General features: G+C 39.2%; 1 protein-coding gene across 4 annotated transcripts in view; it reads right to left on the reverse strand.

Annotated features, from left to right (window-relative positions):
• sh3pxd2ab (SH3 and PX domains 2Ab) overlaps positions 1–15,966 on the reverse strand; it is a 93,557-nt gene that overhangs the window by 39,904 nt on the left and 37,687 nt on the right. For all 4 annotated transcript variants that reach the window (XM_055162418.1, XM_055162419.1, XM_055162415.1 and 1 more), the window contains exon 7: positions 2,713–2,841. In XM_055162418.1, the coding sequence (XP_055018393.1) occupies positions 2,713–2,841 (129 nt within the window). The remainder of the gene's footprint in view (positions 1–2,712; positions 2,842–15,966) is intronic.

Genomic DNA, 15,966 nt, shown 5'->3' on the forward strand with positions numbered 1-15,966 from the left:
GCATATATTATCTAATCCAAGGTAAGGAAAACCCAATAAGTGCAATGGGCCACACTATGGAACTATAGCAGCAGGACCATGACTGTTGATGGACTATGGCAATGGCAAAACTAATACAGTTAGCAGACTGCAGTGGTGTGGGTCACTTAAAGAGAATATAGAAAATAACAGACATTTGGGCTCTGCTATGGTAAATTTATATAGATAATGTATGGAAGAAAGTAAGCAGCAGGATGTCAAATGCAATGGTCAATGGCAAAACGAATAGACTGCATTATGATTAGAAGCTGGAATAGTGGCTTTCAAACAGGGGTCCTAAATGTTCTTTTTGTGACCCACTTTATTCTCTGTTCTGACCTAAATCAGAAATGCAGAAAATCCATTAAAGCTGCCAATACTGTTTTGTGTTTTTATTGTACTTGGATAATAAAACGTTACCTGCACAGTATTAGGCTTCATAATTCAATTCAGGCTTCAGATTAGTTTGTTAGAATAAGACATTTTTTTAGCTATATAAAGGTACAGAGATGAATTTGCATAACCAATTAAATACTAACTTTGGAATGCCATCATAGAGTAGAATGGTGAAACTCCTACTCCATATGCCACTATGCAAACTTCTGTACTTCATTTAAAAATTTCAAACATAAAAGATTGCTCTTAGTACCTGTGGCAGCACAAATTCCAAAATCACAATTCCCAGATGAGTTTGCCAGAGCCATTATAAGTCTGTATTCATTAGACAAAAGAATGGACACAGAATGTAATGGGCTCTGAAATGTTGAGCACACACCTGGCCCTGTTGGGTTTGGCAGCAGGACTCGGTGAAGTCAGTCGGCCAAATGGAGCAGAGTTAGCCTGGCTCACCATAGCAGGAGCTGCACAGATTTGGTTAGCTGCTAGCTGTGCTGCTGGAAACTGTCACTACAGTTTGAATTGGACAACACTGCTTTTCAAGTATTTATAATTGACTGTCATATAATGTGTAAGTCCACTTTTTTGCAATGACTGTTAATGCCCCTTGAAAAAAAAAAAAAAAACTATACATGAACTGAATAAATAGGATTAGGTGTATTGGCATAAAAAACACTAACCAAACCAAATCACTAAATCTGTGTATTCTATGAGGATTATGATTACTGCAAAAAGCACACATATGAGTAAGAACTGGGCACATTATTTAAAAAAAAGATTAATATTGTGAATGTTGAGTAAAAATGAAAATAGAAAAGGCATATTTTGTAAACCTTTAAATTAAGGTATGAAGTGACATTTCTGCACTTTTGTGAGTAATTTTACAATATTTTGTCCTATACATGAACCATTTTAAACACATAAAACTGAACTTATGACTATTTTACAGCCAAAAATTCCATTCTACCCAAGTGTCCTCACCTACTGTCTGGTTCACTGGTATGGAGGAGGAGAGGTTACTTATATAGCCCCCCACCCCCCTTCCCGATAAAAGGACTTCAAGGTGTTGGAATATCCGCTGGGCAGTGGCTCCCCATCGGGCTGAGATCCTAGCGGGGCTGGGAGTGAAAACAAATACGCCAGAGCTAAGACGGTAAGACTTCAAAGCGTCTACTGCTCCACTGCCTGCCCTCCCTAAGGCCAGTGTACCAGGGGCCGCTCTCTACAACCATCATGAAACCTAAACTTCCCATGTCCTTTTTACTGTTTCTACACGCCATTAAAACTAAATGGACAACAGAAACACTAATCTTCTTCCTCCTTGTGTAAAGTGTGGTGGTTGTAGGTCAGTAGGTAGGCTATGTTGAGATGCTGGTTTGATTCCAATAACTGGCACTGTTATTGTGTAATTGAGCAAGGCATTTTACAGATCTTCCCTGAATAAATGTGGTATTGTGAATGACTGAGGGTGACAAAACATTTTATTTGAGTAGATATTTAATTTGAAATGGAAGAAAAAATGTATGCATACAAACAGTGTTTTATACCTGTATTTCTTGGTTGTCATGGGTTAAGATTTCTCAACAAATCATTAATATGGTTTATGAAATGGGGAATCTAAATCATATGTTATTTGTGTTTGTGCGAATAAAGAATCCAAAATGGAAAAAATACCAAACTTTTAGGCAAGAAATTATACTATTGTTCATGTGAGGCTTAATTCATGCATAGTTTGTGGCAGTGTCAAGCTTTGATATATTTGAAGTATAGGAAGAATATCATTATGTCAACATCTGCTCTGTACTGTACAACATTGTGCATGCATATTGTCCTACATCAAGGATCCATGTTTAACTGCTTATAGTAACACAGTGAAATGCTTGTCTAACTATTGCTCCATATCTTCTTGTATGTTACTTAATTTACTCCACTAAACTCAAAACAACCACAACAGGCTGATTGATAACGCCGAACCACAATGAGCCTTTTCCAGTGAAACAGCTGACTCAGGACTCCGCAGCTGGCACCGCTAACTCCAGCGTGTCTCACTGGCTTTCCTTGAATGTAGGGTGAAATAATTAATACGAGTCTGGAAGACATTCTTTTTGTGAGAGGAAACATTCTGGACCCCAGCCTAAACCAACAGAGGGAAAAACAGGGCTGAGTGTGGGCCAAAGCGAGCCTCCAGATGGGGCTACAAACTGCACGCTGTGGACAAAAGAGGTGAGAGGGTCCAGCGCCACAGCGGAGAGCTGATCAACTTTAAACTGACTTAGTGTCTTTGTTGTGATTACTCACCACTCTCGCTCTTCTCGATGACGTCAACCACCTCGCCTGCCTGGAGGCTGATCTCTGAAGGCTCTTGTTTCTCATAGTTGGCCACCACCACATATTGTTCCAGGAGCATGGGGTCGGAGGAGTCCAGACCTGGGGTTGATGGGAAAAAACATGCCGTCAGCCAGCTGCCAGCCATAGGTCCACGAGAACGGTTGCCGGGCACCCGCTGTGCCATAGGCTAGTTTGTCACCACAGATCAGCCAATCACCAGATTCACACGGCTCAGTGCATCTTCCTGAGAGTCTAGCCATAGAGCTGCAACCACCTCCAAGTCAACAAGAGAGGGCATCTGCACTCCCTCTGCTAACTTAAAGCATCAGGCTCTCATCTGGAGAAAATCCATTGTGTTAGAGCATCCTCATGGTCCAATAACAAACTAAGGCAGGACATGCAGGCAAACACAGCCGGATAAAGGAATAGAGAGAGAGCAGAGAGGGAAGCAGTGAGAGCCAGTTGAGGACAGCACAGAAAGAAATGGTTTCCCTTGGAAAATAAACCATCTGCTAAAAAGGCTCCTTCTCCAGCACTGGGCTGAGCAGAGGAAGAGTAGGGGGTAGTGCATACGCCAATCACACCAGCCGCCACTGGGGCCTTAAATAGAACCAGATGAAGGGGCTGGCCTCTGCCTGCCTGAAACACTAGAGCTCTGCCTGAGCCAATGAGAGCCTCAGTGAGGAGTTCAACAAGTTAACTGTGTAGGCACCAGCAATGACACACTTTTACCAAGTCTCAGTCTGTAGGAACTTTAGGTTGATCTACTTTGTTTTAATGCTCCTCCAACATATACTCTATGCAGCACTATCTGTCAACTACACCTTTCATCTACGATAGCTACTTTTCAAGCATTTTCAACCTATTTGCTATTCCAAAGAGAAAAGTGACATCAAAGTGAAACGTGGAGCATTCCTCAAACTTCTAGAGTTAAACTTTCAAATAATGACAACCACAAGGGTCTACTTGGCTAAACATGCTTGGATCAACACACACACACACGTTTTCAGCACTAATTCTCTGTATAAACAAACTTATCAATTCCCCCTGGCAGCCACAATTCAACAGCCTTTGCACCGGAATGTAATGCACAAGGTATGATTAAACATAAAGAAAACAAAAACACCTAAGTTCACACACATTGTAACTCAAAACATTGACCTGGTATAGTTTATTTTTATCAGAAACATGTCTACTTTGATGAAGATTAAGCCCAGCAATAACCTACGGAAACAAAACATTTTCTGAGGTTGAACTTGGCGTCGACAGTTTTGTTAAGTACTATAAGATAATTACCCAATTTACATTTAAAACTTCCCATTGAATACCTTTCTGCTTTAACTCTGACTAAATAGATTCATTCCAGCCCTCACAGGAGTAACCCAAGCCTTCCACATTCCACTAATGAATCCCCAATGAAGAAAAATCTATAAGCAGTGAAAATGGCTTTAGGCTGGTCCATTCTTCAGTCTGGCTCAGCTGACGTGAAGTTTACAGCTCAACGTGGGCTTCTGCTGACCACCAAGTCAAACCTAAACAAAGCTATAGCTGCTGTATCCTCACTTTAAAATCTATTGTTTACACTAATACGCCCCCTAAAGGTCATTGGGCTGATAACACAATCTACTAAAGTGGTTTGTTTGCATAATGTTAAGAAAGCTATAAACACATAGGTCAGATTTCGGTGTTTGCGGTCCGCCGTTGCATATAGTGATCACTAGCGTCTTGGGGGAGGAAAAAAGTTAGCTTTGACCTACATAATTAGCAAATCTTTCCAAGAGAGTTATGTCACGGGTCCAAATAGCACTTTTCCCCCTCTAAACAGTTTATGGAAAGAGTAATTGCATTTTAGCCTAAGTGTGGAAAAAGGAGTTTGGTTGTCCAATAGGTTTTAAGGTCTTAAATCTTTAGATAAGGGACAAGCTAGACGCCACGGATTAGGCTGCTCTTCCTCCCAAATAGGGGATCTGGCGAAATGAAGACACAAGAATGTTTGATTTGAAAATGTGGATGAAAGTTTTACTATTTAGAAGATTAGTGGAAATGTGAAAGACAAATAAGTTTTATGTGCTGTAAAATGTATTATGTAACATCTAGACTTTTAAAAAGTTTTAACCATGTGATAATAGTTTTCCCTTCTCATTTACCCTCTAAAAGTGAAGTTTACAGTGAGGGGGAGTCAAGCCATTGCTCTGAAAATTCCTGTTATGGAGTTAGTGTAAATTCAGCCTGGAAGACCTAACTTTGTTCCCGTCTACCTACCTGTCTGTCTACCAAATACTCCTCCTTGTCCAATCAGCGCCAGTCTGTCCACTTTAAACTCATCCTCTCAGAGTCCCCTTCACTCTCCTCATCCTTGCATTGTCCCTTTCACTCTCCTCGGCCTCACCTTTACCACCTCCAGTGACCAGGCCTCAGAAGGAAGACATCTCCTAATCATCTAATCAGCTACACCCTTCATCGCAATGTCTCCTACTGGGATCTGAGCTCCAAACAAAATTCACTCAATAAAACTAACAAATAATTTCTCTTTGTGTCTATCTGAGTCTCTCCAGGTTGAATTCCCTTATCCTCCCTTACACGCCCACTGCTCTTTACTTACTTAGTTCTCTGTTCTGTTTTTTTCTTAAATGGTGATACATGTAGGACACAACAGTGTTGCTTGCCACTTTTAACTGCATCTAACTGTGGCTTGACATAGTCCGGCAGCACAGCACTGTGTTGTGGTGGCGTATATGGTGATGTAAAAGCGTAAAAGTGCAGGTGGAAATCAAAGCAGCAGTTTTCAACCAAATTGGTCACACTGTCACATTTTTATATAGCGCTTTTCCACATTACACACACAATCATATACCAGTGTGCAAACACTAGAGGTGAGAAGAGTCTTGTCAATCACAACAACAGCATTTCCTTTGAGGGAGCTGGAATTGCACCACCAACCTGTGGCCAAGTGGATCTGATCCCTCCCAGTTATGTTTACGTTAAGAATGGAGTTTGAACCACCAACCTTCGAATCAGGGAACAAATTCTGGCTACCAACTAAGCTACTGTCACCGTGGTTATCCATTAATCTAGACATTTGTAAATTTGTAAAATCACAATATTAGTTGCAGAAGACTATTAACACACACACAATTTTTGAGAATAGTATAGCACGTATACTTGCACTATTGATATAAAAGAAGAGCCATTTCAAATGGCATGTCTGGCTGGTAAAAATATGAACAGAAGCCTACCTTGTTATTTCTTGGCTATGCCTTTTTTTTGGTTATTTTTCCATACTCTTAGCTATGCATTTTATTAACCTGCTATTGCACAGGCTTCCAAATACATACAAAGTCTTTAAAAGCTTAATAAGAGACAAAGCCTTAAGTACTAGACATCAATTACTTGGGTGGTAATGTAATATTTATTATCAAATTCAAACTATATTTTTTCAATAATTTGGGAAATAAACCACTCCATGCAGGTCTGCAGTTAAGTTATTACAGGCATGTGTGTATGATTTACTCAGAATTTATACATCAATTTTTCAATAACAGTTTTCATGTTTTATTCTCTGGATTCCCTTAAAATCTCAAAAGGAATTCAGCTCAGTTCAATCAGTGGGACTTTCCTTGTTGTAGTTACAAACATTGGCCTTATACTGTCAATTTTAATACACATTCTCTTTTTCCATAATTATTTCAAGTTCTTTTAACCAGCCTGTATGATCTTTGAGGCAAATTACATCTTGTTATTTTGCTAATCCCTTTTTATCCCCCCACTTTCCTATTGTTTCCTGTCAAATGCAATACTCACACCACTTTGTTATATCTTAATGAAAAGTTCTTTAGCTAGTCTTAAGTTGTTTGATACTCAGAAAAAAGTCATGGCTGTATTTGTTTGCGGTCTGCCTGTGCTCCCTGAGGACCACATACTATTTCAATGACATGAATGCATCTGCTGTACTACACTGAACAGCACTGCACTGCTCCAAAAGCACATCTGCAGCTCGTGAACCACACAAAGGCCCAGCACACAGCCAATTCTGCAGATCTCAAACCCATTCTGTGAAGTGGCCTCGGGTTGGACAAAAATGGCACTATTCACGGTTCAGAGATGTCCAGGAAAAGAAGAGGAAGGAGATTAAAGGTGGATTGTGTAATTTTTCTGGAGTAGGGTCTGCCACCTGCTTGTCTCTTTGCCTGGAATGCCCCTCAGTATGGCATTAAAGAGCTTGTAATACGCTATTTTCTGTCATGTTGTTTCCTCACAAACATACCTGGAGTCACACATGTTTAACATACAGACCCTGCTTATGTAACTGTGTTCATCTTGGAAACGGGAAACAGAAAACACTCTGTTCCACCTTGTGATGTCATGTGGTAACAGAGGAAGTGCTCCACTGTGTTTTTAAACTCCACACATCTTCCCTAGAATCATTAGGCAATCTCTACTGAACTAAAGCTAAAAGGTAGCTCTTAACTTGAAAACTACTGCTTTATGACATCAGAACATGGAACAGAGCATTTTCAGCTTGCAAGATGTAGACAGAGCAATAATGCAAGATCAGTCAAATATGTCTGAATGAAACAAAACACAACTCCAGGTATGTTTTTGATCAGGTAACAACATTATAACATGGCTTAAAGCTCACAAGAATCCATCCATCCATCCATTTTCGTCCGCTTATCCGGGGCCAGGTCGCGGGGGCAGCAGCCTAAGCAGGGACTCCCAGACTTCCTTCACCCCAGACACGTCCTCCAGCTCCTCCGGGGGGACCCCGAGGCTTTCCCAGGCCAGCCGAGAGACATAGTCCCTCCAGCGTGTCCTGGGTCTTCCCCGGGGCCTCCTCCCAGTGGGACATGCCCAGAACACCTCCCGAGGGAGGCGCCTCACAAGAATCCATTTTGCATAATATAGAACCTTTAATCAATGTATATGGGTCTGCGTTCCTAGCCAAGCTAGCGCCACCTAGTGCCTCCGCTCAATTTCATTTCTCAAGAATCAGGAATCGGAATACCAGTTTGCAAGAACCCCGAAAGTTGTAGACTACGCACCGGCCAATCAGCGAAGAGCTATGAAGTCATGACGTCAAACTCAAGCGCCTGTCTGGGTCCCTTTGTGGTACAGAACAACAGTAAACAAAATATTCAAGACGGATGTAAACAAAGCCATACATTCTGTGTTGGCAATGATTCCCGAGATCGAGGATTTAAAGCCAGAACAAAGAGAGTGCTTGGTGAATTTTATCAAGGGGAAAGACGCTATTGCCCTTCTTCCTACGGGATTTGGCACATTACATAGATCACGTCCAAATAGCAGCAATAAGTGAAATAAAAAAACACCCGTCTACCGTCGAGCGAATTAATTCTAATGCTGCGAGGTCAGACGGTTTCCACAAAGTGAAACTTTGTAGGCAGTTGCCTGATTCTGATGAATCAGGCTACTGCATTCCACCAACTGTCTATAATTGTGATTACAAAATAACATAAGAATAAACCATTAATATTCAACTTATCATCTTATTTTACTTTGCAGAGCAACCAAGTAGACGGTGATATTATACTGTCTGGGAAAAGTCTTTTTCCTAAGCCCGTCACCCCATGTCTTCTCAAATGTTAGCCTCCCGCTTCCTCCCTCTGATGATGACTTATGGCCTGTCCCTTGTGAGGATGAGGATGACGAAGACTGTAAGGGTGGAACCAGGAAGCACGTGTGTATATCCAAGAGGGAATAGATGTAAACATAGAGAGTGGCTAATAGTGTTACAGCCACTTCATAGCTCATAACTTGTACAATCTATAAAACACCCAGGAATGTGAATGATGGAATAACAGCTCTGCTCCGATGAATTTTACTGTAGCTGGTGTTTATCCATGTGAATTTATACGAGATCTTAATCCCAGCGTAATCATAGTTCATTTGAAATTATTCCGTAGTCCATTTGCTTCATTGCGTTTTTCTCACACACATTTCGTCTTGTTCTGGCCCTGTCTCCCTGCTGTTGCAAAACATTTCATTTCCTGGACGAGACTGAAATATTAGCTTTTGTTTTCTGGGCCTGTTGACTTTGCTGACGATGTCTTTATTCACCTCCGCGTGTCAGATTTACCGGCGCTTTCATGGCAGAGGTTGTTTATGGATGGTCATTGCGAATCATAGGGCACAGATTAAGACTTAATGAGAGCACGGTCTCTTGAACTACGCTCGAATAGTTGTGTTTACTCGGTTATTTTCCCATGTAAGTGAGCAAAGTTTTTCTTGACCCAGCACAGATATACTGCATAAGCTGTTGTTGAGGTCAAAATAATTCTGCTGTGTACTATCAGTATCAAATTATAAAGTGTTTCAATGTCCAAGATTCAGGAAGTGCACAGTTAGCATAATTTTTTCCATGTATTTGAGCACATTTTTTCATAGCTCGGTACAAATATACTGTATAAGGTGTTCTTGAGGTCAAAATGAGTCTGCTGTGTACTGTCTGTGTTAAATTATAAGTGTTTCAATGTCCAAGATTCAGGAAGTGCACAGTTAGAATGCTTATCCATGTATTTGAGCAAAGTTTTTCTTGCCCCAATACAGAAATACTATATAAACAGCTCTTGAGGTTAAAATAAGTCTGCTGTGTAGTGTCTGTGTTAAATTATAAAGTGTTTCAATGTCCAAGATTCAGGAAGTGCACAGTTAACATGCTTTTTCCATGTATTTGAGCACATTTTTTCACGACCCAGTACAGATATACTGTATAAGGTGTTCTTGAGGTCCAAATTAGTCTGCTGTGTACTGTCTGTGTTAAATTATTATTATTACTTAAAGATTCAGGAAGTGCATGGTTAGCATGCTTTTTCCATGTATTTGAGCAAAATTTACACAGATATACTATATACTGTGGTATATTATAAAGCTTTAACGTAAAGAATTCAGGAAGTGCTAGCAGTGTTAGCATGCTAGTTGTTGTTAGCATTACTGTAACCCCCAATTCACACCAACGTAGCAAAGCATCGCTCAAATTAGGAGCATCTCAAGGGTTGCAGGAGCTGGTCTGCTGCCTCCGGTGTAAATCAACAAAAAGACATTTGTAAACTCACTGCAGGGAATAATCAGGATACTCAGAATACATAAGGTAAGTGAGGAATATTTAAAGACCACAGCAAACCACTGAGTTCTGTTTCTCATGTTTTTCAGACAGTTAAAATCATGTACAGCTCCTTTAAGTGACGTTTTATATGAAGTAGTCCATACATTCACTATGGCTTATGTTAGCTTTGGTTCCTATGCAGATCATTTGTTCTGATAATTGAGAAATGAAAAGACAATCCACTACTGGGAGCCTGAGTAGGAAGTGCAAACCACAGAATTGGCTGCCATCACGCTAGCCTCAAATGTGGTGAACTCAGAATTTGTACTTGTCAGTCAGAGTATTCTTAAGTAGAGATCTTTTTTCTATATAACTAGAGTTTAATATTGCATGTGAATATTTCAAATGAAGGTCAGCGGTTTTCAAATCTTGCTTGAAGTATGAGCAAATTTTTGCAGGAAGGAACAGGAAGAGCATCTGATATAAAAAAATAAAAATAAAAATCAACTGCTTTTAGCAAATTAGCATGGTCATGTTAAACAACTTATTTGCACCCCGATAAAAGTCTTAATACTAATCAGGGATGCATGGTATTCTGTTACATTTACTTGAGTACTTTTAAAATAAATTGTACTTTTGAATAAATTGTACTTGTGAGAGTAGTTTTCTAGCACCAAACTTTTTACTTGTATTTGAGCAATACTAAATTTGAACATTAGCATTTCTTGCACCTTGTGGGTATGATTTTGTAGTTTTGTTGTTGTTCTTTTGTAGTCTTTGCATTATTAGATGTTTTGTTTGTCCAGTTACTTCAGTGTCAAATTTAAAAACAGTAGTGATTACACTTGCAAAAGCAGTAATACTAGTTTCCCCCATTCCTTTTTACTCTTACTTGAGTAATTCCTTTGACCAATATTTGTACTATTTGTTTGAATTCTACTTAAGTTACTTTCTTGAATACAAATTTTGGCTGCTCTACCTGCCTTTTCATAGAGATGATAAACATCTTAAAAACACCTTATAAAAACATCACATAACAAAGGTTTCAAAAAGTTGTTAAAGAAGACCTATTGTGCTTGTGTCAGCTATATAGTTATAATCTGTCACACCTGTGGATCATTAATTTGCAGTAAATTGCAATACTGATCCAATATATATCCATATATCCGTCTATGATTTGGCAACACAGCAGATACGCGCAGACTGAGTACAGAAAACACCGCTGTCTGCGCAGGTAACACATGGATCGAGGGTTAACATGAAGTTGTTACACTAGCTAGAGATATTGTCAGTGCACTTAAATAGTTTATCACCCGTATGCGTAATTGACGAGAAGAAACGTCTTTAACGTCCGTAGCCGGACATCCACTCATACCTGATTGACAGAACTACCCCCTCTTTTGGGAGAATCTGAAATCTGCTGAAATCATACGAGACACTGACATGATACAGACAGGTCACCGGCTCTTGCAGGAGACATGCGCAGTAGAGCATGGGGAGAGACAGAGTGATGCACCGAGGATGATGTCCATTTGATTGTGTGGAAAACACACGAAGAAATGCAGATGATGCAGCTTTTAAGTTAAAGGCAACTGATGTGGCTGTGGAAGAAGGAAACAGAGCTGCTGCACGTAAACTCGGCATTAATGGTGTCGATGGTGAGATTTTGGCAACACCAGCTTGACGAACTGACTCAATGCAAAAAGACAACAAAAGCTTTCAGAGGCGATAAAAGCAGACGGCTCGAACTTGAAAACGTTCTTGAAGACGTGGACCCCTGCGGCTTGCATTCAGGTGCGGCCTATATATGTACAATTTAAAAATTTTGTTAAAATTTAGTTGATGCGGCTTATATGCAGGTGCACTCAAAAGTCCGGAAAACACAGTATGCGATGCTGTCAAATACTAGACATATCACAGATTAAGAAAATAAAACTGGGGAAGGAAGTTAGTACAAAGAACTGCAGGATGCAGGTGGTGGCGGAAATGTGGATCACCAAAAAAGCATCTTGAAAATAAGCGATTAAAGATTGCTCAAACATGCACAAAACACTCCAAATAGAATTTTGGATGAGTAGGAGAGTAGTGAGAGGAAACAACTACAACATGGTTAAAAGTGCTGAAGGTCAATTTTGCACAATAGGCCTGCCTTAATATAGAACAAGCCTGGATGACTTGAGGATTACACTGTAAATCAAAATATGAAAGTGACAAACGCCTCTTATAACTAACAGCCCTATGCCTTGGATCTATTTCCATCAGAGGAGGACTACAACCACAACAAAGGCGCACTTCACCACAACCAACTGTCTCCCTATATTTACAGTAGGTGTGAGTGAAATAATACATATAAACTACTTTTTCTGTTTGTGGAGTCCCCATGTCTACTGGGCACTACATGAGTAACTGACCATTCATTGAGAAACACAGATGGGACAGTGTTTGGCTGTTGGTAGCGCTCCACTGACTTAATAGTTTCCTCAAGCCGTTCAAACATCTTATCCATCTGCACATATATACAAATAAACACTTGGGAGTCCGGACCCGCCCACCCTACCACCCAACCACACTTTAACCCCTTACTCCCCGCTAGCATTTACCCCATAACTATGCAGCTGATCGCCCCCTACAGGTCAAACACAGTCACGCACACATATATAAAAAGACAGAATGGTTTCCACTTGCCACGTAACCCTCCTCTGCTCTTCTCCCCATCTGCTTTTCACATGCACTACACCCCCAGGCCCTCAGCTCTTTTTCCCTATAGTCGTTTGGAACTATGTGTTTCTCAGAGTTCTTTGATTAGATTTTGGGAGGAGATTTATGCTTGTGTTCAAACATGATATTAAGACACCGTGCATGCAAGCAAATGGTTCATGGTTCTATTTTGGCTTTACTTAAAGGGTTCTATCTGACATTTTTGGTGAAATTTAGTTATTCATATATTCTTGTTTCTGAATACCTCATGTGGGCTTTATTTACTGGATTTGGTAGGCTTATTATTAGGTTTATTTCTTAAGTTTCTGTGCAAAACTCAATTTCCCCGTTCTATTGTGCTCTGTGAGTGGTCAGAACTTTAAACCCAGATATCCCAAAACATCTCAGAATGCAAATAGAACAGTCTAATTCTAGGTAGCAGGTATCACTGGCTATATAAAAAAAAATTAACTAAAAGGAATTTGAAGAATTTAAACTTTTTTTCTGCAAATGAGGAGTAAATTACTGTACCTGCATCACCTGCATGAGTCTATGGAGATAAAAAAGTTAAAATCATACTTTGGAACATTCTCCCTGGAGATGATTATGCCATAATGTGAAATATTACAGCCAAAGGAATAACATTTTTGTGGAAACAAGCAGGAGAAAGCCCTCATCAGGTTCGTGGAGATGCAAGCCTGCTCACAGTAAGGATGCAAGTTTCCTGTTTTTCGCTGCAATAAACACAACCAAAGGGAAAACACATAATTTTATTTTATAAATACTGTAGTTTTAAATTAAACCATTTCAGAGACTGTGTAATAATTACATGGCCAGAACTCTAGACTAACAAGTACAAATACTGCTGACTATTACTCAGTCTCATGAGAAAGTGGCACGCCTTGGTTAGCCAAACAAGAAGCCAGTTATGACTTAATTTATTCATTTTAGTATATTTTTTATCACTGCTTTACTATACTTAACCAGAGTGCCTGAAAGAAAAATGAAACATAAACTAAGTCCATGTAAGTTACATTATCAGTAATTAAGATAATGTATATTAATGTATCATGTATTGTATAACCAGACAAGACATTTTCCAGAGTTGCTAAACACTAAAAACCCACATTTACTTTCCCATACATTATACCCTGTCTATAAATGTGGAAATGCTAAAAGGGTTATTATGGTAAATTCTGCTGTCCACTGCAACAGTTTTTGATGCCGCAGCATAATGAGTTTTGCCTTTGGGTACAAGCTCTGGAAATAATTACATCCCAGAGAAGCTAATGGTCACTTACAACATGTTAACAGCATGTACACCAACTGCCTGCTCTAATAGTCTTGTACTGTAATTTAGACCTTACTAAAAACTCTGTGAACATGACACAAGGGATCAGTTTTGTTCAATCATTAAATAAGTTATCAGTTACAGTCTATTCTATTTTTATATTGCCCTGGATAGCGAGTTCATATCTTCATTGCAAGATTTATGCCATCCAACAAAAATTTGCTCTCTGGGATCACATCTTAAAGTTATACTGAGTAACATTTCTGGTAGAGGGTGCTTGTCTCAGTGGCGATATAACTACTTTGCCTACAACGCTCCTCAGTGTGGCATTCAAATTTGATATTTCCAAGGACGGAGTTAAAAGCATAGACTATAAAGAAGTGGACTAAGCGTTCCATAGCGTTCAGCTTCAGTCAAATGAAGTTCATGAGGCTAGCAGTTATAGGAGTCAATTTGAAGTCGAGTTTCATTTATTTACAGAAAAAATAGAAAGAAAAACACCAGGATCATGTAGAGCAGGTTAACACAAAAATGTTAAGACCAAAATAATGAGTCTCACTGCAGCAGTCTCAGAGACAGGGGTGACAATTTCTCAATGTAAAGTCAATTGAAGCCAGAGTCAATGAAGCAGGAAGCTCCTCCATATTCACTTCCCATTTGGAACATGGCAGCTAGCAGGTTAGCTATGGCCATTTATATATACAGTCTACATTTAAAGGTCAGATCTGTGGAAAGACGACTTCACTTTATATAAGAATGCATGTGTTTCAAGGTATTCGTGAGCAATAAATCAGGTGTAATGAAATAAATGCTAGATAGATAAGTGTAATCCCATACTGTGGAATATTATTGGCAGTAATATCTCCATGGAGACCAGCAGGTAGCAAAGCCTCAAAAAGTTATAGAGTGAAGCTTTAAGTGTGTACAAAAATTCAACTTCAAATTTACAACCTTACCTCTTGTTTTTCTCTGCGCTGACAATCTGTTTCGGAAATATTGTAGGTACCTTTCAGCGCAATAACAAGCAACTCAAATCACCCCATTTAACTTTTATAACACAACACAACAGATGACAATGCTACAGATGTGTTCCAGTGAGCCATATAATTATAAAGCATGAGCAAATCCCAAAGAGGATGACATAACTCTATATCAACTATCAACATATGTTCGTGCTCCTGTCCAAGAGTTCTGTACGGCCATTTTTGTGTCTAAAAACTCAGACAGACACTGCAAAAATACACATGTTAAAATGTTTTTATTTCAAAATGTTAAAAGACTCTTTTTAATCTTTTGGTGAAAAATCATTAAACCTGTTTACGAGGTTGTCTTGCTTAGAGTCACTCCATTTAAATTTTCCTCAAATAGTTACATCACAAGTCTATAAATCATCGTCAGACTTTTTCTGATGTCAAAGTGTGTTAATTGTAACTGCATGTGCATATTAGCATGTTGGTCACGTTGCTTTAAGAGGGGGTATTATGCTAAATCTTTTTTTTTTTTTTTTTTTTAGATTTCTACCATGTTATAACTTTGTCCCCTCATCAAAAACATGCTTGAAGAGGTTTTAGATGTCATCCATGCATGTTTGAGTAGTTTAGAGATCTCTCCTGGGTCCTATTCAAACCCCCATACTTTTAGTTATAAGATTCTGTCCAATGCGCAGCCCACGAGCTTACGTCATCCATGCTCCCACACGACACGACAATTCTCCATAAATACAAAAACATGATACAAAACTGTACACAACAACTTGAAAAACCTGATGCACTGTAGTTACATCAAAAACTGAAGTGAAGTATAACTTATGTTAATATATTTTCACAGAATATACCAATTTTCATAACAATAAAATGGAACATGGTGATCCAAATACGTTATCTGTTAGCAGTTAATACTACAGTACAAGTAAAATACCCCCTCATTAAATGGCTACTGCTGCCAGTAGATGGCATGCTAGCTCCAAATCCAAGAGGAGCACAACTGATGCAAAATAAAGTGAGTTTTGTATTTAGTTTTTATGTTTTTATTACTCAAAAAATCTATAGATAAAACATTTTGGTGGAAACAACTACTAGTTTAAAAGCACAAACAAATGCAAAGATGAAATCCTACAAACAAAATAAATAAAATCTATACAAAATGACCAAATTCTAAAATTCGGAATTCCAGT

This window comes from Boleophthalmus pectinirostris, unplaced genomic scaffold (assembly GCF_026225935.1).
Source record: "Boleophthalmus pectinirostris isolate CB_2022bp ecotype Guang Dong unplaced genomic scaffold, ASM2622593v1 HiC_scaffold_5, whole genome shotgun sequence".
Classification (NCBI taxonomy): domain Eukaryota; kingdom Metazoa; phylum Chordata; class Actinopteri; order Gobiiformes; family Gobiidae; genus Boleophthalmus; species Boleophthalmus pectinirostris.